Source organism: Thunnus albacares, chromosome 1, assembly GCF_914725855.1.
Source record: "Thunnus albacares chromosome 1, fThuAlb1.1, whole genome shotgun sequence".
In the NCBI taxonomy this organism is placed as follows: Eukaryota; Metazoa; Chordata; class Actinopteri; order Scombriformes; family Scombridae; genus Thunnus; species Thunnus albacares.
The window spans coordinates 27,989,554-28,016,238 of record NC_058106.1 but is presented as its reverse complement, the minus strand read 5'-3'; the positions used below and the strand labels follow the sequence as shown (position 1 = coordinate 28,016,238).

Sequence of the window (26,685 nt, the reverse complement as noted above, 5' to 3'; positions counted from 1 at the left end):
AAATATTATGCACTTAAACACATTGTCATGGAATAGGGAACATACACATGTGAACACATACACGACACATGTAAATTGATTGTTATGTGATGTAAATACTGTTGTTATTGAGAATGTCACAATTTATTATGAGCTTTATTTAACTAAAGTATTTCTGGTAATGATAAGAGTATTTATAAGTAGAAAAGCCTAACCAGGGACAGGGGTCGTAAACAGAAATCCTATATGCAACACATCTGTTTCATGCTATTTCAACCTGTTACAATGGGGTTTTTTTTGCACTGTCCCTGACAAATAAACTTATAAATAAAATAAATAAAAATGACTCCTTTATGCTAGGAAACAGCATAGTCTATCCAATTCCAGTTTAAGGGGAACCTAAGTATGACAGAGGTGTTTTCTGAATATTTGGGGAATTCCATATTTTGTGCTTTGTGATTAGTGCCGTAATCGTATTCATTAGGGTACTTTCATATGTAGTCATAAGCGTTAGGTCTGTGGGCTGCAGTGCAACATAAAAGCTGACTTTCACTTTTGTTTCGTGGTCAGACCGTGCTCGTTGCATGGCTATGTTGGCACACCTTTAATGTCAAACACCTACACTCCCTAAAATATGTGCCAGCTTTAAGAATTCTTTATAAATTCCCACTGTTTTCTGAATGTAACATTTAAAACGATCCAAAAGAGTCCAGTTGGCCATTTAAATGACTCTCATGTTTGCCAGCAGGGAAAGTTTAAAGACTGATTAATATTTTTAGGTCCTTAAACAGCACATTTTCCAAATGTATGTGGCAATATGTAGTGATCTGTTATTCTGTCTGCATTGGTGGTAAAGTATGGAAGATGATCCATGATTGTTTTGGAAAAATATTAACATGTGGTTGGCTTTTCAGTGTTAAAGGAATCTTTGCTTATTTATTTGTATTTATGCAGAAGATGAGTCTTGAGACATTTATACTTTCTGCATAATGAAATAAGAGCTGAACATAAACAGAGAGGATCTAGAGTGCCATGTAGATACATTCACATTTTCCATAAATCTGCATTTCTCAGCTATTTTTTAAATTTTTGATTTGCAGCAGTCTGATGAATTATAGCATTCAGTAACATTAAATATTATTTAATTTCTGTCTCTTTCTGTGTTTGAAACATCTAACTTTGATGTTCTGCACCAGTTTTAATTTCTTATTTCTCTCACTTGTCGTTCCTTCATTACAAAATGTTCTTACTTCTCATTCATTTCTTCATTTCTTTTATTTACCAACACACAAGATCTGATGTAAATTAAGGGTAAGGTGCTGGAAACCTACGTCCAGTGTTACATAGATGTCGTATTTCATCATTTAAAATTGAAACATTTTGAATAAATGCAACATTTGAGTTTTTATTATTTTTGTTAAACTAATGTCTTTGTGTGTTTGACCACAAATAAACACATTTTTATCCTAACAGGTTTTCTAACAGTGTTAACGTTAAAGATCTAATCTCACCATTGTTTATTTTTGTTTAACATCAGCCACTAGGCTTGTGTTTGTGTGTCTAGAAGTAGAACTGGTTTGGTGTACGCAACAAGACACCACATCTAACTTTTGACAAATGAATGTACTGACATGATTTTGTTTTTGGACGGATGTTAGAACCTTGTAATATGTCTCTGACTTTACTCTTTGCTCATGTCTCCCCTTTATGTAGTTGTTCACACCACCGATGGGAACTCTGCCGGAAGTCCCTGTGAATTCCCCTTCAAATACAACAACAGCTGGCATCACGGATGTCTCCCAGATACAGATCTCCCCAAAATGAGCTGGTGTGTCACTTCCTCTGACGATGACCAAGAAATAAAGAAGGGATACTGTCTCAAACCTGGTATGTTGTACTTTTTTTTTTTCATGATTTGACTTTTACTTGACATGATATTGACTATGGAGATATTCAGCAACCCTTAAAAAAAAAAAAAAAAAAACAACCTTCATTCTATTTCTGTCGCATTCCTGAATGTTTTCCAGGATGCAATCATGATAATAGTGACTGAAAATATTTGTCAGAAGCTGAATGGGTGCACGCTCTTTTCTTTTTTTATTTATCTCTACAATAAATCATGTTAGATTACATATGGTGTTGTCAACACAGAGACGCACTCACTCTCACTCACACTGTCTCTCTGACCGTGCAGAGGAGGGTTGCCACACTCTGTTCGACGGGCTGGTAGGGGGTTCCTGCTATGAGTTTGTTCCCAGTGCGGCGGTGACCTGGCAGGAAGCTTTGGATTCATGTCGTAGCCAGGGAGCTGATCTGCTCAGTGTGACTGAGCTCAGTGAACTTCAATCCAACACCTGTAAGACTCACTTACTACTCCTGCTCTTTATCTTCTTCTTCTTGTTCCTTCCTCTTCTCCACATAGTTCCTCAAGCTGGCTTGACAAAAATAAAAAAAACACAAAGTACTACCAATCAAATGCTCTGATATGAGAAGAATGCTTCCTAACCCACTCTTTAATAATAACATTTCAAATGATAAAAACAGCAATAGTAAAAACATTGGCAGGGCTACAGGATACTGTACAAGAGAAAGAATGACTAGGAATAAAGATGTCAACTGGCCCGTGTCGCTCACAGCCTAGAAACAATATTTATCGTGCCTGAGAACCTTTGAGGAAATGGTTTCACTTTGCCTCCTCCGTTCGAGAGCAATCTATTTTAAGAAACAGAACAGAAACAGAATCATCTATTTTATTCATGTCCAAAAACTTGACAAAAGGAAAGCTTTCTATTTGATAAGTGATCTTAAATAAAGTTCACACAGAAACCAGTCGGTTTAAATATGCACAGTAGAAATTATAAATAGCACCACATAATAACATAATTGTTTAGCTTCCTCAGTTCCCTGTGGGTATGTTTTTTTTTTGTTTGTGTGTTACTGGGTTGTTAAGTGAAAAGAAAAGAAAAGAAAAGAAAATAAGTGAAGCTCAGATGACTGAACTAGAGCTGTTTATAGTGTGAAGGCATCTCACCAACACACCACATTAAGAGTTAAGTGCCATCCGGTTTGTTCTCCAAATCATCTGCATCATCTTTCTCACAAATTTGTCTTAGAAGATGGCTCTTAGTTACTTAAGTGTGGATGTTGGGAAAGACCCATACTCTCTCCACTTCTTCTTCTTCTTCTTCTTCTTCTTCTTCTTCTTCTTCTTCTCACTCTGTTTCTTCTTTTTTAGGTTGTGTTCGTCATGCTCTGGGTTTTCCACTTTTGTGTCTCCGATGAATTATTACACCTAAGAGAACATAGAGATCAGCAGGAAACAATTTAGACTCAAGTTCAAGCACTGTTAAACATTCAGCATTTTAACTTCATTGCTAAATGGCCAATGCCCTTAATGTCCTTAAGGTCTGTGGGTCACAGGCTCTTTTATTTAAATAAATTGAATATTATCTAACCTTTTAGTTCTTGAGGATGGCTCGCATCCAAAATATCTCTGTGCTTTTTGCTTAGGGTTCATGTGGTTGCTGCTGTTTGTGTGTGCTTTTGCTGCTTCTTTGTTAATGTCTCACAGTAAAACACACTTGAACCACTAACTTGTTTTTTGAGAACAACCACATCAGTGGTGACAAGTTGATGACAACTGACTGCAGCAGCAACAGTTGCCAGACTGGCCTTCCTGAACAAACTGCTGTCATTGACATTTAAAGCTGACACTTCTTCAAGGACTTCTAATTGGCCTATATAGTAGCAGCACTTATGATTATTGACAGTTTTACATTTCAGTTGCAGCTTGAATGTTTTTCCCCACTCTCCTCTCTCTGTCTTTCTCAGCCCATTTACAGAATCCCTGTAGGATGCTGTATGTTACGTTATGTTTTATTCACAGTTACAAATTGTCTTTTCTGATTCATATTCTTTTGGACTCACAATTTGCCCCCCCCCTTTTTTTTTTTTAAATCTATGCTGTGATGTTGCATGGTACAGTTTTGAAAGGCTTTAAAACGATGCCCGAGAGGATGTGGATCGGCCTTCATCAGTTAGACACGTCTCAGGGCTGGCAGTGGTCCGATGGCTCCCCTCTCTCCTTCCTGCGTTGGGAAAAAGGTGATGATTGTTATTCTTGCATCATTGTATAAACTTTTGTCTGTCTACTGTGTTACTTTTTTAATCGTTGTCCCATTTCTGTGAGTTACTAAATAAATACATTTAAAAAAGTTCCATAAATTTAGGTCCATTACATGTCAGTTGACGACTATAATCATTTGAGAGACATGTAAACATGTAGGTCTTAAAATGTGTGGTGGCAAACAAAAAAAAATAGCACGAGAGAGAGAAAAAGAGATGTTTCTCATGCAACTGAATTTGTGGGCATTGGTTCTGCATAACCACAATGAATCAGTCTCGGTTCCCGGAACCACCTGCTCCCTCCAGCAGACCAAACCTGCATCTTGTTGTAATCTGCTGCGGTCGCTGCTGCCCTGCTATAAACTGAGAGTCGGTGTCAGTCAGACAAACAATGAGGCCAGTGTTGCAAAGAAGCTCATTGTGCCTGGTTATTGGACACAGTGTGGCATTGGAATTGTTAGTGTTGCTGAATAACCCATTAATAGTACTGAATGGAGGCCTTCTAGCTATTGTAATATATTTTGCTGTATCTTGTCTCAAAGGGAAGGTGTTGTTCTTACACTGCGGTGTGACAGTCAAGGATACTGCAGCCGTCTGGCCTCCTACTGATATGAGCTCTTTGCAGTTGCCGTAATTTACATCATGTCAGTGTTGCTACTGACATTACTATGCAATATTGCAACATAAAGGATTTGTTTATTTCCTCTCTGTGTATGAACCACAGTCAAAAAGCTGAAGCTAGAAAGATACTCAGAGGTAAATGCCACTCCTCTGCTCTGCTGTCTCAGTCGGTATGTGATTTTATTTTTGTTTTATGCACGTGTTTGACAGGAATGCCATCCACCACTATTATTATCGAGTCAGACTGTGGTGTCCTGAACTCTGAGCAGAACTATGAATCGGAGGCGTGCGGTGAACGGCTGCCATACATCTGCAAAAAGAGTTTCAATGCCTCTCACACTGCACCAACAGGTAGGTTAGCTGCTGACCTCACTTTCTGTACTTTATGTATATGTCCTCTGAATAATATTGAAACAAGACTAAGAGTCTGCACCCTTCCTGCTCTGCAGCTCTGTGAGGCTCTAGTTGGGAACAGCAGGGCTTTGAACTTTACGTTAATGTCAGCATGCTTACACGCTCACAGCGACAATGCTAACATGCTGATGTTAAGCAGTTATAATGTTAAATATGTTCAGCATCTTAGTTTAGCATGTTAGCATACTAACATTTGCTACTTAGCACTAAACACAAAGTAGAGTAGAGGCTTTTTTTAATAGTATTGTTTATTTAACAGAGACAATGCACAACACATACAGTATATTGCACCAGATATAGCTAAAAGCTAGCTTTCTAAGGCTAATGTCATTAGTTTTGCAGATATTTTTGGTCATAAACCAAAGTATTTTGACACATTAAAACGTGATCAAAGTTCACCAAAGTGATTACAGTTATTCCTGAGGGGGTGATGGTTGCCTGCACCAAATTCCATGGCAGTCCATCCAATAACTGTTAAGACATTTCACTCAAAGCCACAAATGTTAACCTCATGATGGCATTAGAGGAAAAACCAGGGTCAGATCTCCAAAGTCAGAAGGATTCATCCCATGGAGACCATGAATGCCTGTATAAAATTTCATGGCAATCCATCCACTAGTTGTTGAGATATTTCAGTCTGTACCAAAGCGGTGGATTTCCTTCATATGTACATATGACAGCTACTGCATTTTTGTACATTCTTGAAGAGGTATCCCTTCTAGTTCCCTGTTAAAGGGTTTTCCTGATTTAAGTCGATTGTCCAACGATAGAGGGTGTTAAACTGTTTGTAGATTGTAAAATCCCTCTGAGACAAATTTGTAATTTGGGGTTATGTAGATAAAATTGACTTGTCTTCCCATCATGGCTTCTATCTGTCTCTCTCCCTCTCTGCAGAGCCTTTTCAATATAAAGAAACAGAGTGTCCACATGGTTGGGTCCCATGGAACGGCTGGTGTTACAAGTTGGTGAATGACACACCACAAAACTTTGAAGGCGCTCAGCAGCACTGTAAAAACATAGAGGGAGGAGGAGGCTTTCTGGCCAGCTTCCACTCCATTGACACCAAAGAGATGATCAGCACTAATTTCCATGCAGGTAAATCTCTCATATTGTAGTTTCTTTTTTTAGGGTAAATCAAAAGGTGCAAATCAATTTGTTTCATGAAACGAGTTGATTGGCACCTTACTGGCTTATTTTTTTTCACATGCACTACTAAACCAGGTGGACATGAGGATTCAATTCAACATGTTTTCTCACCAGACACTTGTTTTGCCTACTTGAGCTTGATTCCAGAAAGAGATTTGATCATATGTGTGTTACGGTCTGTCAGATGGCCAGGCGTTGGATGTGTGGATTGGCCTGCAAAGTGCTAACAACACTGTCTTCAAGTGGGTCGATGGGAAACCCGTCACCTTCACCTACTGGGGCCCAAACCAACCAGTTCAGCCTACCTCGAACTCCAACTGTGTCTTCTACTCTAGAGAGGTGTGTGTGCATGTGTGTGTGAGTACAAGCATTTCTGTGTAACCTGGCCCATTGTATGCAGCCTTTTTGTGTGGGGCCTGTACCAAGGCTGTGTTTTTGTCTTCTTGTGATCGTCTATAAGAGTTTGTTTATATAAGATCTGCAAAATCAAACCTGTGTCCGTTCTCCACAGTCTCATGGTTGGTCGGTTGGGAACTGCACTGAGAGCCTACCTTTTATTTGTCAGAAGAACGGAACAATCAACGAATCGGCAACACAGGCCAGTTGTCGCTATGAGGATGTGAGTATTGTCTACATGACCACATTTTCCGAGGGAAACCTTTTAAATGTGGTTAGCAATAGACAGTATCAGCTCATCATGTTATGCAATTTAGGTCCAGAGTGAAAGACTGCATGCATATTACTCACCTTAAAGAGGACATATCATGCACATTTCCAGGTTTTAATCTGGAATATCTTTGCATGATTCACAGTTCAAAAAACCTTGTATTTATCTTATACTTGCCCTTTATGCAGCACCTCAGTTCAGCCTCTGTCTGAAACCAGCGGTTTTAGCTCCTGTCTCTTTAAGGTCCCCCTCCCAATGAGTCCACTCTGTTCTGATTGTTAGTTTCGGGAAGCTGCCCCTTGGCAGGCTTTTGGCGGCTCCAGAGCCTATGTAAACAAACAGTAGTAGTAGGATTTCACTTTTTTTTCTCGTTCTTTACTAGAAATCTCAACTCCTCAAATGCATCTGTACATGTTAGAGAATGAATCTGATCCAAAATATGCGAGTGGACAACGAATTGAACAACCTTAGCAACAAAGGTTACCAACAGCTGTTTGTGGGCATGCGCAAACGATCTGATGTGATCACCGGAAAGAAGTAGAGGACACATTGCAAATGAAGCATACAGAGCAGGCTTTGGACTTTCAGGGAGCATTTTTTATCTATGTTCACCTCTAGTTTTATATCTTTGACCATGTTTAATATAGACATCTGACATCTTAACAGTATTAAAATAACAGAAAATCACAATAAGCATGTTATGTCCCCTTTGATGCTCAGAAGAAAGATGAAAGTCCGCACACTGTAGCTCCCTTAGATGTAGTTTAATGAGATATCCACCAACAACAACACCATTGGTGGATGTCTCATTAAACTGCATCTAAGGGAGCTACAGTGTGCAGACTTTCATCTTTCTTTTGTACATTGTTTCTTTGGTCCAGCAACTGTTTGAAGTTTATTGGATATGCGAGTCTACTACACTTTTTGATGCCCTTTCATGCTCAGTAAATGTTTAATGTTAATGCTCTGTAGCTGTATTAGCAGCCATTGCTGGAAATGAATGCAAAAATGAAACTACCATAGTTGACTCTGATGAAGAGAATATGAATACTGATCTGACTGTTCTCACTACAGTCCCATCGCTGAGGACTTAGTTTGAATCAAAACTAGGATCAAGCATGGAAGTGACAAATTTGGACCATGTTTGCTTGTAATTTGAATGTAGCTGAAGTCTCACTGCTGTCGATCCTCAGGGTTGGCGGAGACACGGAAACTCGTGTTATCAAGTGAACACCAATCAAGTAACCTTCAAGGATCGCTGTAACGTCACAATAAGAAACAGGTACGAAGTTGTTCAACTGGTTTTCCCACTGATCATCACTCATCAGCTGCCCATGTGAATACTTTCTGGTATCATGTCAAAATAATACTTTTATTTGTAAAACAGATAACTCTTCCATTGTATATGCTTCTTTAATAGTATCTTAACTGTCTTCTCCATGCTTGAGCAGGAAAATGGTGGCTCATACTTTATTGATCTTTCCAGGTTTGAGCAGGCCTTCATCAGCCGTCTGCTTGCGGAGCACATGAAAAATGAAACTCAGTATTTCTGGATCGGGCTGCAGGATATTAAGACCACAGGGGAGTATCAGTGGCTGAGCCAGGATGGGCACAAGGGTGTGGTGACATACACCAACTGGGGCTCGCTCGAACCAGGTAAGTTAAACCCACGTTGCCAGTGCTCCACTTAGTTCCCTAGCAGGTATGGCACAAGTCTGGAGGACTGGACAAGACAACACAGGCTCATGATTAATGTCAGAGTATATTATATTAAGAGTAGAGATGCAATGATAAGTTGGTTTCCAGAAAATGCGCCAATTATTTTAATGATCAATTAATTGTTTTGAGTCATTTTTTAAAGATAAAACGCCCTTATTCTCTGGTTACAGTGTGTCGTATGTGAATATTTTCTGGGTTCTTTAGTTGTAAACTGAATATCTTTAGGTTGTGGATGGTTGGTTGGGAAAAAAAACAAGACATTTCAGACTTGTCGACAAACGATTAATCAATTAATCGAGAAAACAATCAACAGATTAGTTGATGACATTGATGAAAACATCGTTAGTTGCAGCCTAAATTTATATTATTTTTTTCTCAGTGTAATAATTTGATACATGTGATTCGGCACCTGTCTTTCCAGAATATGTTTTTTTTTTCTAGTGTGGAGGTTCAGATTTACTGATTTACTAAGAAAAAAATGTAACCTTTTACCACCCACTCTTCCGCCAATGTAGAACCGCAACAGACTGCTAGTTACATGAACATTAATATGTATTACACCTTATGTATTGAGTAACTAGACTCTCATCTTTATGGTCATTTAATGGTCATGGTCATGTAGAGCATTCAACTAAAACCTTAAAAATACCTTAAAAACCTATCTTCAAAACAGCATGGCAGTCCAACAATGAAATAAATCATTGAAAACTTAATGTACTAAGTCATCACAAAGGTCTAAGGATAAAAAAAAAAAAGTCAATTTGTTTTAATTCAGAGCCAGCCTCAAAAAGCAGTGGGTGTTAATGGGTTGAATTACAAAATGTGGGGTTGTCCCAGTATATGCCACATAAATGCAACACCCACAGTTTCAATTCCATGCTGGGGAACTTTTTTTGCATGTCATCCACCTCTGTCTCCACGTTTCCTCTTTCTGCTGAAACAATCTTTTTAAATAAAAGTATTTTTACTAGTGCACAGTGATTGAAAATTGTTATTTTAGTAATTGAAAATGGTTGGGACACAAGTCCAAGTTCCATACCAAATTTGGTCGAGATTGTTGGCAGAAATGTCCACAAAAAAACACATTTCATCAATATTATTCACCTCTGTGTCCTGTGTGTGTGCCGACAGCGTCAAAATACATGTAAACCCCCCCCCAACAAATATACAGAAACAGATCGCCCCACAACCAAAAATCATATCACACGTCCAGAACCTGCTTTCACTCCCAAACTGATTTAAAAACAGACAAACACTAGACAACAAAATCAAAGTTGTGAATGTTTACTTCAGTAGTGTCTGTAAAACCAGGAGGTTTCTTATACCTATAATTTATATGGACATCAACAGTAACTGTATCAGCAGTACCACACAAAGCATTTGATATTGTACATCTGTATGTGTATTTCAGAGCTGGATGGAGGTTGTGTTGTGATTTCCACCGCGAAACCCCTTGGCCATTGGGAGACGAAGAACTGTACCACTTTTAAGGCCGGCACCATTTGTAGGACAGACCTCAGTCCACCTCCGCCCCCAGAACCAGAGCCGGACCTCAGCAAAAACTGTTCAGATGGATGGATGTCCAATTCAGATAGCAGATACTGCTACAAGGTATGTGTGTGTGTGGTCCAGGTTTCTCATGTTGTGAGGACTCGCCTCCCTTATGGGGACAAAACGCAAGTTAATGTAAATCATTAATTTTAGGGTGGTGAAAGTTAGGATAAGTCTCTGGGAAATGAATGTAAGTCAAAGTAATGTCCTCTAAAGTGGAAACACGTGTGTGAGAGCTGATATCTGTGGTCATGTACTGTAGACTTTTTTCACCATTAGCAACGATAGTTGTTTGGAGGAGGTGATAGTGGTTGTGAAAGAAGTTAATTATTCCCAGAATGGAAGTCACTTTATGAGAATATCACTAGTCACTCAAAACAAAACACAAACCAAACCTGGAGCAAGAAAGTAATATTTAGTAGTAGAGTGAAGCAAAAATGTATTATCATCATTCTAAAATCTTATTATTTGGAACAAATGACCATTCCTGTAGAGTATCAATCTGCTTCCACATTAGACTATGATCTCTGCCAATTTGCCATCGCTGTTTATTTGATTCTAAATAACATGATCTGACAGTTGAATTGGCTTTCTTTAGTCCTCTCGAGTCTGTTTTTTTTACTGAACAGTCTTATTGGCTATTGTGAACCGTTGTTTTACCTTGTCAGGTGTTTCATGAGGAGAGGCTCAGCAGGAAACGTTCGTGGGAGGAAGCTGAGAGGTTTTGTCAGGCTCTGGGAGCCAACCTGCCCAGCTTCACCAGTGTTAGTGAGATGAGAGCCCTGCACAGCATCATGAGAAACACCATCAGGTAAACACACACACGTACACGAGTACTGTATCTATTCCTATTTGAAGCATTATTAGCGTTACTGTTTTTATCGTTGCTTATTTTGTAACATGACATGAATTGTTGTTTTAACTTTTACACGCACCCCGGGCAAAAGAGTGTTGGGTGTGGGAGTAGCGATGTCTTCATAGGTGCATACCTCTGAGTTCAACCTCCTCTCAGTGCTCACATAAACATTCAGCTCTTCACTTGAAGGTTAACATAAACACATACTATCTCCTGTCTCACATTTCACACTTGTTGGAACAGAGGTGAGGTTCAGTATCAGGTTGAGGGCAGATAAAGCACTAAGATCATGTCATGGATGACAGCGGTTTACCCATGTTGTTTGGTCTTGTTGCAGCGATGATCGGTACTTCTGGGTCGGCCTGAACAGACGTAACCCAGCAGATCGCTCCTGGCAGTGGAGCGATGGCCGTCCTGTGAGTAAAGCCCTAATTTCATCCCCCCATCCTAACACATTGTGTAATGACATACAGTATGCATCTTTGCAAATCCCTTAGGTCAAATTTTTTTGGTATACATAATGATAAAAGTGATACTTATCAAATAACTTCTTAAAATGCATTGAACATATCAAACTGCATTGAAAACTGGCTGTATTTCATAATGCACAACCCTGCAGCTAGTCTTTATTTTTCTCAAACACAACATGTGTGGTTTGAATGCTAATAAAGGACATTTATTTCTGAGTGTAAAGTCTGTTTATTTAATGACTCTGGAACAGGTATCTGTGGATGTTTTACACCAAGATTTCCACGAGGATGATGCTTACAGTCGGGATTGCACTGCATTTAAGGTGAGCTGGCTAGATTTGTACAACTAAATAGAGACTTTAAATGAGAAATAAAAGATTTGTCCTGGCTTTATTCTCCATTTATAGTCTCTTTGTTTATGCACATATTTCAACATTTATTTTACAACATTTTAGTGTTGAGAGATCTGGTTATCCGTATTGTACAGCGTGATCTATGAATCAAGGCCATTTGTTCCGCTGTTTGTGGGATTCATGAGAAGAGCCACAGCTGAAATCCGCCCACAATGACTCCTACATCTTACATGCTATCTGGAAACGAAATGGAAAAGAAAAGACAGCATTATTATCACAACCAGTCAGAACACTTGTTTCTCTTCTCTCACATTATAGGGATGTGGTCACTTGCCATACACCGAAATTGATATTTTCATTTGTTTGTTTGAGAAGGAAGTGTATCTCTCTCTCTGTTGCCCTCCATTTAAGCACTGCTTTTTTATTTTGACACTCAGACTCTGACCTTTGCTCTCATTTTGGTTGTGTGGATTGGTGATAATGTTGTCAGAAAGAGTCAGTCTTGTCTTCAGCTATCACTGAACTGCTGGAAGCAACAATGTCTCTAATGTCACAGTTATGAAACCGCTTTTTCTTGCATTCTCCCGTTGTGATAATATCTGTGCAAACAATCTCTGCCCTCACCAGACAATGAAGAGCACGTTCAAACATCTGTTTGTGTTTCTGCTCCATGACGTACCTCCCACACCTTTCTACGCCACGCCGTTTCACTGCGATGCCAGGCTTGAATGGGTCTGCCAGATACCACGCGGTAAAGCACCACAGTGTGGTGGATGTGTGCACAAAGCAATGGTTGCTTTTTGATTGTGAACTAGCTTAATTAAAGTGATTTGTAATGTTGGCCACACAGAAATCTGTCCAATTAATCTAGTTGATTTATTTGTACAGTGTCATTAAACACAGTAATGAAGTAAAAAAGGCGATTTGTCCCTGATTTAATTCATTCTTTCTTTGTGTTTCAACAGGAAAGGAACCAAAGAAACCAGTCTGGTACAATCCTGGTAATGACCAAATGTTTCCAGAATCTGTGTTGAAAGCCTAATTATCTTTTAAGATCTGTCGGTGACCAGAATTTATTTAATTCAACATGTTATCCTCAGACAGTTCACTGATAGATAGATTTCAGTTGTGCATGTCTGTGGTGGAGTATGATATTATTTGTCAGTGAGTCTAAAATATGTCATGATTTTAGAGCCCTTTGTTGTGTTTTCCAGGTGGGCACCATGAGACGTCTCTCTTCGTAGATGGAGGAGAGTTTTGGTTTGTGAATGACTTTAGGCTGAGTTTTGAGGAAGCACAGCTCTTTTGCGGTGCAAATGACAGCAAATTGGCTGCACCACTTAGCCCCACCGCTGCCAAACAGATCCACCAGTACATAGGCAAAGTAAGTGAGCATGTCATGATCATTTTGGATTTCTCCTGAGGACGTGTTAAGATAGAATAAATATATATATTATATGTCAGCTTTGGGTTGGAAACTACAAATTTATAACAAAACGCCTGTGTTACATGTTGAGTTTGAAAGATGTTGGTGTTAACCTGGCAAGGAGGGTCAAACAAAAGATGTTAGCAAGTTGCATTGTGGGAAATGTAGGATCCAGTGTTTTGGAGGCTTGACCCATACTAGGGACTAAAATTCATGAAATCTCGACCTCCGCAGCATCAATGTGTCAATCTGTCTTTTGTTAGTCTTCCAACTTAATGAAAGTGCTACAAATATGTACATATAGTTCTGATAATCACTGAACATAAAAGGATTTAAATGCAGTGTTATCATACTTTAGATATTTTACAATATAAATTCCTTAAGTCCCTGTTTTCACATTCAAGTTTTTTGGGTTTTTTTTTTGTGAAGGTAATAAAGTTTATCATATAATTATTACACTTTGTGGTATTGAAGCTTTCATGTTTTGAACAGATTTCAGATTCAAAGCAAAACTGGTGGGTCGATTTGAGAGAGCCTGGGCGAGTGTTCCCGATGACGTAAGGCAGTACAGACACATACACATACTTCACATTTTATACAAATCAATCAGATATTTACGGGACTTATTGCTGTATACATGTGGTAAAATGTGATGTCGAGGTTGACTGAAATAATGTATGTTCTAGGTACATGCAGGCGTACTTTTATGATGCAGCTTTCTTGGGCAGATGCACCTCCATCAGTCCTGATAACTCTTTTCCAAGTGAGTAAACATCCTCATGTTTCTATACAGCTGAGTAAGGATATTTTTTAATTTGCTTATATTGTTTCGGCTCGGTGACTGTCATTCTATGTATAATGGCCTTAAAAAAAAACTTCTAACACAGGAAAAGAAACCCATCCTTGTGAATAAGAAGTTGATCATGGCTGTGTTTATCAGACTGATACTTTCAGACATTTTTCACAGTTTTCACAGTTAAGTCAGTTGACTTATTTTTTTGTCTTTCAGCCAACATGAACATTTTTAATCAGTATCACAGCGGTTATATCAGGATTTCCTCCTGTCAATCAAAACCCGGTTCAGCCAATGAACAAACCAAGACAAAAAGCTTGTACAAGGTCTAATGCATAAAAAGAAATGAAAATTAAAACTACATGAACAAAAACAACAGCATCTAAAATTTTGACACTCTTTTTTTTTCTTGGAGTACTTTCAATATTTACACTGTATTTGTTCAAAATTATACACTTGGGAAAACAACTAGAAAAACAGAAAATAGCACAAATTTCTTTCTCAAAAAGTCTTTTTCCACAGTAACAGAAAACAGTATTGTAAAATTAGCAGAAACTTACTTTGACTTTAATCTAGAGAGTATAAAAGCATATTTTACTAATGCATACATTTTACTGTCGTATATTTACATGCAGCATATCGGCACACTTGTGGGGCGAAATTGCCCTTTGTGTGTGAAAGGCACAACATCACGTCGGTGGAGAAACACCCTCTGGAGCCTCAGCCTGGTGGACTGCCATGTGGAAATAACTCTATGGCCTTCAGAAATAAGGTCTGATCCTTTTAACACTGCATCTACATGTTAGACAGTGCGTGACACTTCAACTCCCGTTGTTATGGTCTTATTCTTGAAACTGTAGGATCATTTAATTGTTGTTAAAAGACATATTTTTTTTCTTCAAAGAAAAATCCACCCGCAAACACTGACTACTATATCCCGTAATCGTCTCCTTGACATCCTAGAACATTCACATAGAGCATACAGCACAATAACACGGGACATGAGAGGCATAAAGATCCTATTGCTCTTATAGATGAATAGATTCTCTTTGCTCATATGATTATGATGCTTTTTCAGTGCTACACAGTGATGACAAGCCCGAGACCTGTGACATTCAAGTCTGCCAATGAGGAATGCCAATCAGTGAGGGGAACCCTGGTCACCATATCAGATCAGGTGGAGCAAGGTGAGGACTGCTATTGTTCTAATGAACAAAACAAGTATGATTAACATGGCTTTAAATGACTCAGATGATGTTGACTACCTAGTTTTCTTATCCTTACTGAACCTCTTATTTCAGCCAGTCAGATTTTGACAGTTCTTCAGAGTCAAAATGCATGCTCCATTCAACACAAAAAATATATTGTTGTACTGTGTGTGTGTGTTCAGACTTCATCACCAGCCTATTGCCAAAGGTGAAAAACATGGGAAGGATATGGATTGGTCTGAAACTCCGTCGTTCCAAACCCGAATGGGTGGACCAGACCCAAGTCGCCTACGTTAATTTTAATCCTCTGCTTCTCGGCATGCACAAGGCTATAAAAGTCAATGTAAGTCTCCCTGACCTTCATATCTGTATTAACGCAAATTTCCTTATCATGCATTATCTTTATCCAGCCACAAACTGCAGATATACTGTTCGCAGTACTGCACCAATAGTAGCTCATAATAAAATCATCTCATGTCAATCAGAAAAAAAAGGCTTCACCACATTTGGATTCATAATGTGATTTTTTTATTTTGTATTTTATCTCTTTCTTGATAGACGTTTGATCCAGACAGTATGGATCTGTGTGTGTTTTTAATCAATAACCCCAACTCTGCCATGATGGGTACCTGGGACTATACTTCCTGTGCACAGTATCAACATGTGGCCATTTGCCAACACTATGCAGGTAAATCTACTACTTCTAACAATTAAAGGTATAGTCATTCATTCTGGAGAAAGATTGTTCATAATTGAACTTAACACTCAAACAAATACACCCCTCCCTTCGTGTTTCTTCAAAAGCATGGATTTGCTTTGTCAAGACAAGATGCGTCAGCTGTAGAGTCGCTTCTGGTTCTCTTACACATTATCATGAGCGGGAAAAAATATCGTCTCACGTGAGCACAACAGTCCATCCACAGTCTCCGCCTCTCTGCGGCCTCCCCGTGTCTCCTTTGGAGCTGAGAGGACAGCGGCTGGCCAAACAGCCTCTGCCAGGCTTGACTGACAGCAGAAATTTACTGAACCACAATAGTTTGCATGTCGGCTCCACGGGAAGAAATTGACAGTGTTTGTATTTATTGATTCATTGATATGGTTAATAAGTTATACACATATACAGCAGGATAGTTGTGTGATTTAAACAGCTGCCTGCTCAGATTACGCTTACTTACTTACTTACTAAATATGACAGAAACAGACTGAGAGCCCAAAAAAACATGGGGGGGACTCCATGAGACTGTCTCAGATTCAGTTTGGAAGCGTATCTGTACTGTGAGAAAACACTGTCTTTGTGAGTTGGCCACAGAGCCTCTCTCTCTCCAGCTCGCCAGCCCTCCCCCACCATTCAACGGGTGCCGGAGATGGGAGAATGTCATGTCCTCACACAGACAGCAGCTCTGATGACCTCCCCCTGTCCTGTCCTGTGTGCCCGCAGCTGATTGGCCACAGTAGTGTTGTGTGGCTTGCTCCGAGCCACTTTTGTTTGTCTCCCATTTACAGAGCCAGGGCTGTGTATCAGATTGTTTTCATTGCACACACAAAACAGAGAGCTATCGGACTGTGAGGAGATATATTCGCTAAATATGACAAAAAGTGTATTAAACAATCTTTCTCCAGAATCACTGACTCTACCTTTAACATGGCTTTATTACTCAGATTTTGCTGCAAAACTCACTTAATCAAGTTTCTTAATCTGGCATGCTAAAGTTCCTCTTCAAGTTAAACTTTTTATGAAGCATACAAAAGGCAGTAAACAATGCGTGGCTTAAACGTCAACCTCCTTTGGGGTGCCCTGTCAGCCAAGGGGTCAAGGCACTGCAGCAACATAGACAGGTCTCTGGTACGGCTTACATGACAAGATATTCTTTAAATATATAACTGACTCATTTCAGATAAAGTAGAGGCGCCACAAATCCACGAAGAGACTTCCACCGTCGGTAACGACACCATCATGCTCGTCAAAAACCTCACCTGGTTCGAGGCTTTAGAGCAGTGCCGAAGTAAAGGCATGGACCTGGCGAGTGTGGCCGACGCACTCCTGCAATCCACCCTCAGCGTGCACGTGAGCCGTGCAAACACATCCATGTGGATTGGCCTTTTTAGCGAAGACGTAAGTGTATCAAAGGAGGGCTGTCTTTATTTTTTCAATCCACTATTTCTATCATTTTACACAAGATGTTTTCTTTTGTATGTGTTCAGGATGGGATCCACTACCGCTGGACCGACCACAGTCACACCGTATTCAGTCGCTGGTCTTCTGATGTCACCACTGGCCGCTGTGTTTACCTCGACACTGACGGCTTCTGGAAAGCCACCGAGTGTGAGCAGGTGCTGGGAGGCGCTATCTGCCGCAAACCACAGAGTGAGTAGGGATATGGGATATAGATCAGTAGAAATCACTGTTGTATTTCCTCATATAAATAGACTTAGTTCCTGCTGGTGTATATCACATGTATTGTAGACGGGAAAAATCGAAAAGAACTTCATAAATTCTCTCAGGAGTGCTGGCAAATTTTCTCTTTTTCTGGGGTGCCTTTGTACAGCATGATGGTGGACTCATTGAGTCAGAGAAAGGCTTATACTGTAGTTATGTCTGTTCTGGCTCACAATATTTAGAGCACAATGCTGAAATATCGCACTGTTTTTAAATTTACAACCCTGCTGACAAGTCTCCTGTAGTAAGAGGATGTGGAGGTGCTTGTAGAGGAAAATTCCAATCTTGGGAAGAACTATTCGTTAACTTTTCTGTTCTTTCATTCTTTTAAACAATTTCATACTTTTAATTAATTATAATTTAATTTGTTTACCTTGGTTGTAAAGTAAATGGTAAATGGACCGCACATATAGCGCTTTTCTAGTTTTATCGACCACTCAAAGCTTCCTTCCTCTTTTCCTACAGCTTTTTTTGCTTAAGTCTTGCAGTTTTCCTTGCTTGCAAATACACTAAACATTTTGACACTGTCATATAAATAAAAAATAAAAATCTAAACTTTTGCATTACAGAAGAGATCATCACCACACCAGAGGATGTTGCAGTGAAATGCCCCCATAAGATTAATGGTCCCAACTGGATCCCCTTCAAGAAGAACTGCTACTCCTTCCAGCTAGTCGCCTCCAGATGGGAACAGTTTGACAAAAAACAGATTAATAAAACCTGCAAAGACCTCCGTAAGAATTTCGAGTTCAGGGACATCTTTTTATGTCTCCAATGTTTACTTATGAAACTTTCTGTATCAGATTGATGTTTAGCCAAACGCTTAATAGAAATGATGCATTTGTGTTTCAGACAAAGATGCAGACATCCTAACTATCCGGAACGCAGAGGAGAACGAATTTATCAAGGACCAACTCGTACCATTTCAACACTTGGTCCAGTTCGTATGGCTGGGGATGGTCAAAGATAACAACAGTTAGTGTTTTACTACTTTGACTACAAATATCTAATTGTTTTGTATTTTTAGTAGATTCGTCAGGCAATTTATAGCAAATACATTTACCCAAAAGACCAACATATGAGGTGATTCTTTGGCTATTTTTGTCCCCTGGAGTATGGCCTTATTTCTGACTTTGTTTGTTGGGAAATACAGACATATATATGTATCTGTGGTCATTGCATGTATGTACATCTGTGGACACCTAGATCAATTTCTTTTCATTTGTAATTCAAGATCCATTATGTCTGTCATGCAATAGAGGTGTCACAAGCCCATATTTTTCTCCTGATACAGATCCTAAACCCAGGGTATTGGTTGCGTGGCTGAACTTATTCCAGAAATCTCTTTTCTTTTTTACGTTACTACAGAGTTCTTGCATGCCAGAAAGTCTTATAGTCAGGTTTTTTAATGAATTATGAAATCACACTCACTGTCAATCACTTATACTCACTTTATTTCTGATATTTCTGCCCTCAGACCTTCATCAGGAAAGAATTATTAAGGCCTACATGAACAAAGAGCTCACTGACTTTAATTTGCATGGATGTTAGGAGATCAGTTGGTTGATCACAGGCTATATTTACATATACAGTATATGGTATCAGTGGTGTTTGCTACCTGCTGAAGGTCTGAGGACTGAAATTTTGTAAATGAAGTGAGTACAAGTGATCGGCAGTATTTATATCATTATACCAGTGTTAATAGTGATTTTGTTCTCCTGTAGGTAACCATATGAGGTGGCACGATGACACAAATGTCCAATACTCCAACTGGAGAAGCGGCAGACCAGATGTAAACGGGTCCTTCTTGGCTGGTCTCACTATTCAAGGCAACTGGCTTCTCGTCACAAACAAAATGTTATTCCCAGAGTTCAAACAAAGGGCAATTGTGACCTGCAAAATAGACAAAGGTTGGTGTATCACAATCAAATCTTAATTCATATTCCTATGACACCTGTATTATAATTATTGAAAATATTTAATGCTTTTGAATCCTCCTCTCCAAAGAATCAAAACAGGAGTACAAGAAGTCACTCAGGGATTTTCAACATTTGGAAAGCTTAACCTATGTGGTTGTGACCCAAAAGTTGAGTTGGTACCAGGCTCTGGAACAGTGTGCTCAGCGTGGAGGCCACCTGGCAAGTGTCCATGACGCCAAGCACAGTTCACATTTGCAACTCATTGCCAAAACAGATGGTTTCCCGCTCTGGATTGGCCTGTCGAACCAGGATGTAAGATTTTTTCTTAATCAAAACCTGACTGAAAACATTTTAAAATTAATTACAATTGTTAAGCATATGAGATAGTGACTGCATCCCAAGTTTATCTCACTTTTTTTTTTGCAGACCCATGGAGTAGTGCTGGTTGCCTGATAATTATTGATTCGCTCATAATTTCACTTCTCTCTCTCTCTCTCTCTCTCCGTGCAGGTTAGCGGCTCACTCTATGAGTGGTCTGATGGAACGAGATTTGACTACAAAGTCAACATCACTGACTCACAGGAGGAATACAGCTCAGATGATCAAGAGGCTCTCTGTGTTTTTGTAACCCCCGCTGGAGCCTGGGTGCGGACCAGCTGCCATACTTTGGTAGATGGAGCCATCTGCTACACCACCACCAAAACCACCAGATCACAGAGTAAGACACCGTTGTGTTTTATGTATAGAACCACACAGGCCATTTTTGTTCTTCTTTAATCATGTAGGAGGAACATGGTTAAAATCTGCCCATACTGAGAAAATATTCAGCTACCGTCTGGTCTCTGTGTTGTTATGAATCAGGAGCCAAACTTCGAGCAGCCCCAGAGGCCAATCACTGCCCTCAGAGCAATGGTACATCCAAGTGGGTGCAGCATCAGGATCACTGTTATGCCTTCGACATGAGCTTCTACAACTACAGCGTCTACAGCATGAAGCAGGCTAGAGACATCTGTCAAAGCATGGGTGAGTTTACCTGTGTGTGTGTGTGTGTGTGTAGGAAACAACAGATTAGTATTTATTAGTATTTATCTGAAGCAATTTGAGTCCAAGTTTTTTTTCTTCCGCTGACAGGTGCTCAACTGCTGACGATAAAAACCAAAGAGGAGAACGATTTTGTAACGAAGTACATATATGACGACCCTCTCATCACCAGTCGAGTATGGCTTAGCATGGACTTCGATACTCCAGGTAAACGGCAGAATTTCAAACAGAAGCTAGACAGTAAAATACTGTTGAGGATTCAGATAGTTAATAATAATCAGATACAGATAATAATTGATAACCGATGTGTAGTTTTTCACTATAGTTATTATGATTACATTCATACATATAATTGAAGAAGTTACATTTTTAGATAAAAAAATCAGCATTTTGTGTTTTTCAAATGATCATAATTGACAGATAGCAGTCTTACTTTTTAACCTCATGTGGAAAAACTGGCACATAATCTCAAGATAAAAATTGATGTCTTATATCTTGGAATAAAGCATGTTTGTCTCATGAGGACAGGAAAAAACATTGTACAGTAGAGTGCCGTGTCTGTGCTTCACTTTAGAGATATCCTTTACTGCCATGCTGCTCATTCCACCTTAAAACGACTTGATGCAGGTCACCACTGTGCCCTCTGTTTCCTTAAAGGAGATAAATATCATACCCATCATTGTCTGCCTCAGTATATCACATAGACCAGACCAGAACCTAGGACTATCAATAACTCTTGATACCTCTCAACTAAATACTGAACTCGGGAAGACTTCCTTCCAATACTGCATTTACTTCTTTAGCTGTACTCAGGTCTCTCTTAATCTCAATGAGATTACCTGATCAAATAAAGGTTATAAAATCAAGATTTTATCAAGTAACAGGTGACTGAAACAAACAAATTCTTCACCAACTGAGCAGGATCTTCTGAGGAATGTTCTCAGTCAATGTTTATGATTATGTTATCTTCTTAATTTGAGTCAGATAAACTCAATACCATATTTCCTCAAATAAAATTCGGTAGTCAGTTAAAAACTGGGTCACCGATAATGGCCGGGGGTGTGGTTGACATGAACAAACAAGGGTGGATAAACCTTTGGTGCCTGTTGTATAATGTGCATGCCAGCTAAGCATAATGTACATTTCCACCACTTTAATATAATAAATTCAACAATATAATCATGCTTTTTTCAATACTTTGTTGTTCTGGATTACTCATCGAAAGTATTATTATCCTATTTCATTCACTGTGGGTGTATGTGTGATAATGTCTCAGCCAACTGTAGTTTGTAGTAACGTACAAGTGCCACAAGAAGACAGTAACTAAATTTGAAGTGTTGAGTCTATATTAAAAGCATAATGCAATAACAAAAATTTAACAGAGCAAATGGAAGCAGATCAGAAAACAAGGAGGCTTTGTACTAAAATATGAGCAAAGATACTCATCAAACAGAGGGAATTAGAAATAAAGGCCTCTCTCTAATATAAGTCTGCCTCCAATAAAGCCTGGTACTCTCTGCAGTTGAGGTAAATAAAGGCCCCTGCCTCTATTAGAGGAAATACGGTATATCCTAAAAATCATACAGAAGCACATTATTGGTGGCATTTGTGTTTAGAGTCCCTCTCCCTCTGCCCCGCTCTCTCCTCGAACACTCCACTCAGAGTCTCCTTGTTCTTCCTCTCAGGTAAGCCTGAAGTCTGGCAAGATGGCTCAGATGTGTCTTACTCTAACTGGAAGCCTGAGGCTGTGGTTACTGGGAAGCAGTTGGTGCCCCGCTGTGCTGTCATGACGTCAGAAGACACAGGAAAGTGGACTTATGTAAGCTGTGACGCGAGCCGCAGTCGTGTCATCTGCAAAACTCAAGCAAGTGAGTATTGTCTTGGCAATTCAGCGCTTGCACTTGACTTCAATGAGGAAAGAAACAACTCTCAGTACAGTATTGTCACACCCTCATTAATGCTCAGAGTATGGCTCACTCACACTCGATACAGACAGATCTGACAGATAGTAGATACTGCAGTAGATACTACTCCTTTAGCTCTTTCACACTAACCTCTAGGAGTTGTTGTGACTAATCTATGTGTGGTTATATCCAAACAGACATGGCGGGATATGCTTCAGCATGAACAGATGTTCTTTGTTTCTCTTTCACAGTGGAACATACTGTGCAGTCGCACAAACATGGTTTCTATTACTGTCACTGGGCATTTTTAACCTTTCAGAAGTTCAGACAAGCATTTATGCATATTCATTCAATAATTTCCCTCAGGTTTCCCCCCTTTTGATCATTCTTTATCAAATCAAGTCAGAAATGATTGTAGGCTGCGTTAAGAAATCATGTTAAAGCAAGTAAAATACACGTCAGTTGATGTCACGTGTGCTGCAGTGAAATCGACGGCTTGCACATACAAGCGGAATGATTAGGTCAAATCACTCAAAAGATACACAATACAAATATCACAACAATATAAAAATGACTGTCGCCAGATGTCAGATGTCTTCGTAACCTCTTCACTTAAGGGTGTCTGGTTCGTTGCAAAGCACTGAGGGGCTCGTCGATCCATCTTCTGAGGTCAGAGGCCACCAGTGCTTAACTTTCTGTTGGGAGACTTATTATTTCTCCTGTTAAGCTGCGTAGCAACCATTGGTTCCCTTTAGGTTTTTAAACCTCAGTGGGAACAGACCACATTTCTTCCTAGGTTATAAGTGGGTGTCTGTTGCACCTTATCAGCTACTTCTCTTCCTGGTCTGGTTTGGGCGAAGTTGGTCTCTCACCCTGTCCTTCCTTCAGCAGTGGCACCTGCCTGCAGTGGCTGGTGTGAATCCAGCTGCTTTGTCTCTTTACCTTGATGGCTGCAGGTGTGGTCAGCAGAATCTGATGTGGTCCTGTCCACCTGGGTTTCCTCCAGTGTTTCCTCTTCACGTCCTTTAACACAATCCAGTCTCCTGGTTGGAGATAGTGTAGAGGTCCCTCGGTTGGTTGTAGGATTGCTGCTTTCACCTGTGTGTGGATAGAGCTCAACATTTTGTTTAGTTGCACACAGTAATTAAGCATTAAATCTTCCATTGACTCAAATGATAAATACATTTGAGTGACTCAAATACATGGGGAGTTCTGTCCTTTTATTTAATGTTTTGTTTTTACAGTATGCAGGTTCATGTGAGCACAAACTGTTCTGCAGCTTGGGCTGACAGATGGTTTGGTAAATACGCAGCTTCAAGTTATGTCATGGTTACATACAATTGCGTAACCAACTTCATTTTTACCAGTGTCAACATCCTTTCTAACAGAGCCATCAACATACCAAACCACAGTCAGAGTTAGGCAGTGATATGTTCGCAAGATCATCCAGTGGGCTACAAGCCTGACAGTCATGAGGATATCCCATCATCCTCCACTGGCAGGAGTGTTGCCAGATTTAACACTGTGCAGCAGTTGACCTCCACATTACACAGTGATAACAGAATATTGTTGTACCTCAACCATCTCGCAGATGGCCTGGACATGAGGTTTTCTGTTCTAACAAAATGGAGGTCATTGCACGGGGAACTGACAGGGTGTAACTCTGATAACACATGATGTCAGGCGATGCAAGCAACACGTTTCCTGCTGCAACCACAGCTCTCAGAACCCATCAGTACTGTATCCTCATTTAATTTTAGATGCTGTATCTTTCAAACCGTAGACTATAATCCTCAAATGCAGTCTCTTGTCGCCACGGGAGTTGTTTACGAACCTTCCTCAGGGTAGGTAGACTTTCTGGGTCTTAGGCGACTTGTAGTCCAATCACCAGCTGCGTGTAGATTCAACCTGTTTGGAAATAGATGAAGGTAGAAATGAGATTCTTGGACAGGAACCCAAATCAATCAGTCAAAAAAGGCTCCACCTTTTCAACAGTCATAAGTACATACAGTTGAACGCAGATCACATATTCTTACACACAGAGGGGTGTTAACTCAGATGGAAGCTGTAGGAAGTCAAATCTGTGATGACGTCCCGTTTCTCCCGGTAATCGACTAACTGAACTTTTGCTCCTCAGAGTCCGCAGGATCTCCCGTGGCACTGGGTCTCTTCATCATCATCATCATAGCCCTCCTTTTAGCCATCGCCTTCGTCATCTACAAGAAGAAAAGAGCCCACTTCTCTTCCACCGTCCGCTACAAGAGGACCTTCGATGAATCGGACACCACCAGTATTATAACAGAAGCTGACTGAGCTCGCTATAAGTCATCAGCCTCAGGGAGTATTGATGTGCCTGCCTCGTGTGCATTTTAGTACTTAGAGCAAGAGCGGATGAAGCCTTCCCTTTTTTCAAAATTATTTATTACGTTCAAACTCGCAGACGTTCAAGAATGATATGTAAAACTGTAAATATTGTTAGAGAAATGTGTTCATCCGCCAATTCAGTGTCTTAATTTGGATTTTAGATTATGTTTATTTACCCCTGTGTTATACCTAATGTAAATGCTCGGGCTGATTCTCTCTGATTGATGTTAGTTGGGTTTAAGAATTTGTTTGTTTTTTTAGATTATAAAAAGATTTTGAGTTGATTTTTAAAGAAGTATGCAACCCACCAAACTCTTGTCTTACACTCCCATTCAGCCTTAACAGGTTAAATAGCACTGACGAGTGTACGAGTGACTCAAACTATCAAAGACAACATGCGCCGTTGTTGTTTTATACTTTATATGCCGTTACTTAATCTAATTCAGTTTTATTTTTCGACTTCAGAAGGTTTGATTTCCACCTGGTGAACATTAATCAGCACATGAGGAAACTTTCAAATGGTCAGTCCACCTGAAAAATACAACAAAACCTATTTTTCTTTGACTGAGTGTTATATATCCAGATAGTTTTTCACAAATTTTGCGTAGACTGTGAACAAATTAAGAATTAGCCTCTGTCAAAGTGCACCTCATAACTGTGTGCACGCAAAAGGAAGATAACTGATGTCTGTGGATACATTCAGGATACTTTTGAGACTTTTGACTGTGACGCTGAGCTACAGCCAACATATTTAAACTTCAGCAAATCACATTAAAACTATCTGGATTGAGACTTTGCACTCTGGTCAAGAAAACGCATTTGTATATTTTTAATGGACTTGGACTTTAAATAAGTAGTGGAATTTGTCATAGATGAAATTCTCATTGACTGTGCCTTTTTATCTTTATTACGTCAGAAGAAATGGGAGTTTTCAAGCCACTGGATGGGGGTATTGGTGTTTACTGATTGAGTCAACATATGAATGACCTATTGATGGATCATCAGTATGTACATATATATGAGAAGAGTAAAGAAAAGTAAGAGTATGATTTCTGGTCCTGCTGATTAGTTTTAAAAGTGTAGGACACTGCTGTCTTAGCCTCAAGATGAATCAGACACATTTGTGTAATTTGTTTATGTAAATCTGATTTTCCTATGCACTTAACTACTGAGCAAGAAAGCACTTTAATACGTCTCGGAGCGACTGTTCCTGTTATGTTTAAGCACAATGAGGTTTCATATTGCACTGGTGTTTGCTGTAAAAGCTTTGTAAATATGTGACGTTTGTTTTATAACAGAGAATGAACCAAAGAGTCTGTTGAATGTCGAAAGCCTGAGCTTTCTTTTCAGTTTTTCGGAAAGGCCCGAGTATGGCTTGTTAACCCACTTATATCAAGTTGCAAACCAAATGTTGGTGTGTTGTTTTTTTTTTTTTTTTTATTAACTTTCAAACTACTCCTAAATAGATCTATCAGGTCAAATCAGGTACAGTATCACTCCAATAAAATGTTCTCTCTTCAAGTACTTGACTGTTGTTTTTTTTTGCTTTTATGTGAAATTTGAAGGTGCAGAGAAACAGGAAACTGTTAGAGAGGTTATGACATGCAGGCTCTGTGGTCGGAATCCAGCCATCAACATTGCGGCTATGTAGATGTGTCTCAACCTTTGGGCTACCAAGGTTGCCCCATTTGA

The 26,685-nt window shown here is 39.5% G+C and overlaps 1 protein-coding gene across 1 annotated transcript in view; it reads left to right on the top strand.

Moving 5' to 3' along the window:
- ly75 (lymphocyte antigen 75) overlaps positions 1–26,514 on the top strand; it is a 29,000-nt gene extending 2,486 nt beyond the window's left edge. The window contains exons 3-35 of the mRNA XM_044352837.1: positions 1,693–1,866; positions 2,174–2,335; positions 3,964–4,083; positions 4,936–5,076; positions 6,034–6,234; positions 6,470–6,624; positions 6,797–6,904; positions 8,146–8,234; positions 8,439–8,608; positions 10,083–10,282; positions 10,891–11,033; positions 11,416–11,494; positions 11,800–11,871; positions 12,529–12,652; positions 12,867–12,902; positions 13,116–13,285; positions 13,820–13,884; positions 14,014–14,090; positions 14,756–14,892; positions 15,199–15,307; positions 15,511–15,671; positions 15,887–16,016; positions 17,224–17,441; positions 17,531–17,693; positions 18,335–18,499; positions 18,618–18,740; positions 19,490–19,675; positions 19,773–19,996; positions 20,195–20,402; positions 20,546–20,707; positions 20,816–20,932; positions 22,411–22,593; positions 24,767–26,514. Coding sequence (XP_044208772.1) covers positions 1,693–1,866; positions 2,174–2,335; positions 3,964–4,083; positions 4,936–5,076; positions 6,034–6,234; positions 6,470–6,624; positions 6,797–6,904; positions 8,146–8,234; positions 8,439–8,608; positions 10,083–10,282; positions 10,891–11,033; positions 11,416–11,494; positions 11,800–11,871; positions 12,529–12,652; positions 12,867–12,902; positions 13,116–13,285; positions 13,820–13,884; positions 14,014–14,090; positions 14,756–14,892; positions 15,199–15,307; positions 15,511–15,671; positions 15,887–16,016; positions 17,224–17,441; positions 17,531–17,693; positions 18,335–18,499; positions 18,618–18,740; positions 19,490–19,675; positions 19,773–19,996; positions 20,195–20,402; positions 20,546–20,707; positions 20,816–20,932; positions 22,411–22,593; positions 24,767–24,942 — 4,748 coding nt within the window. The 3' untranslated portion in view covers positions 24,943–26,514. The remainder of the gene's footprint in view (positions 1–1,692; positions 1,867–2,173; positions 2,336–3,963; positions 4,084–4,935; positions 5,077–6,033; positions 6,235–6,469; positions 6,625–6,796; positions 6,905–8,145; positions 8,235–8,438; positions 8,609–10,082; positions 10,283–10,890; positions 11,034–11,415; positions 11,495–11,799; positions 11,872–12,528; positions 12,653–12,866; positions 12,903–13,115; positions 13,286–13,819; positions 13,885–14,013; positions 14,091–14,755; positions 14,893–15,198; positions 15,308–15,510; positions 15,672–15,886; positions 16,017–17,223; positions 17,442–17,530; positions 17,694–18,334; positions 18,500–18,617; positions 18,741–19,489; positions 19,676–19,772; positions 19,997–20,194; positions 20,403–20,545; positions 20,708–20,815; positions 20,933–22,410; positions 22,594–24,766) is intronic.
- The last annotated feature ends 171 nt before the right edge of the window (positions 26,515–26,685 follow it).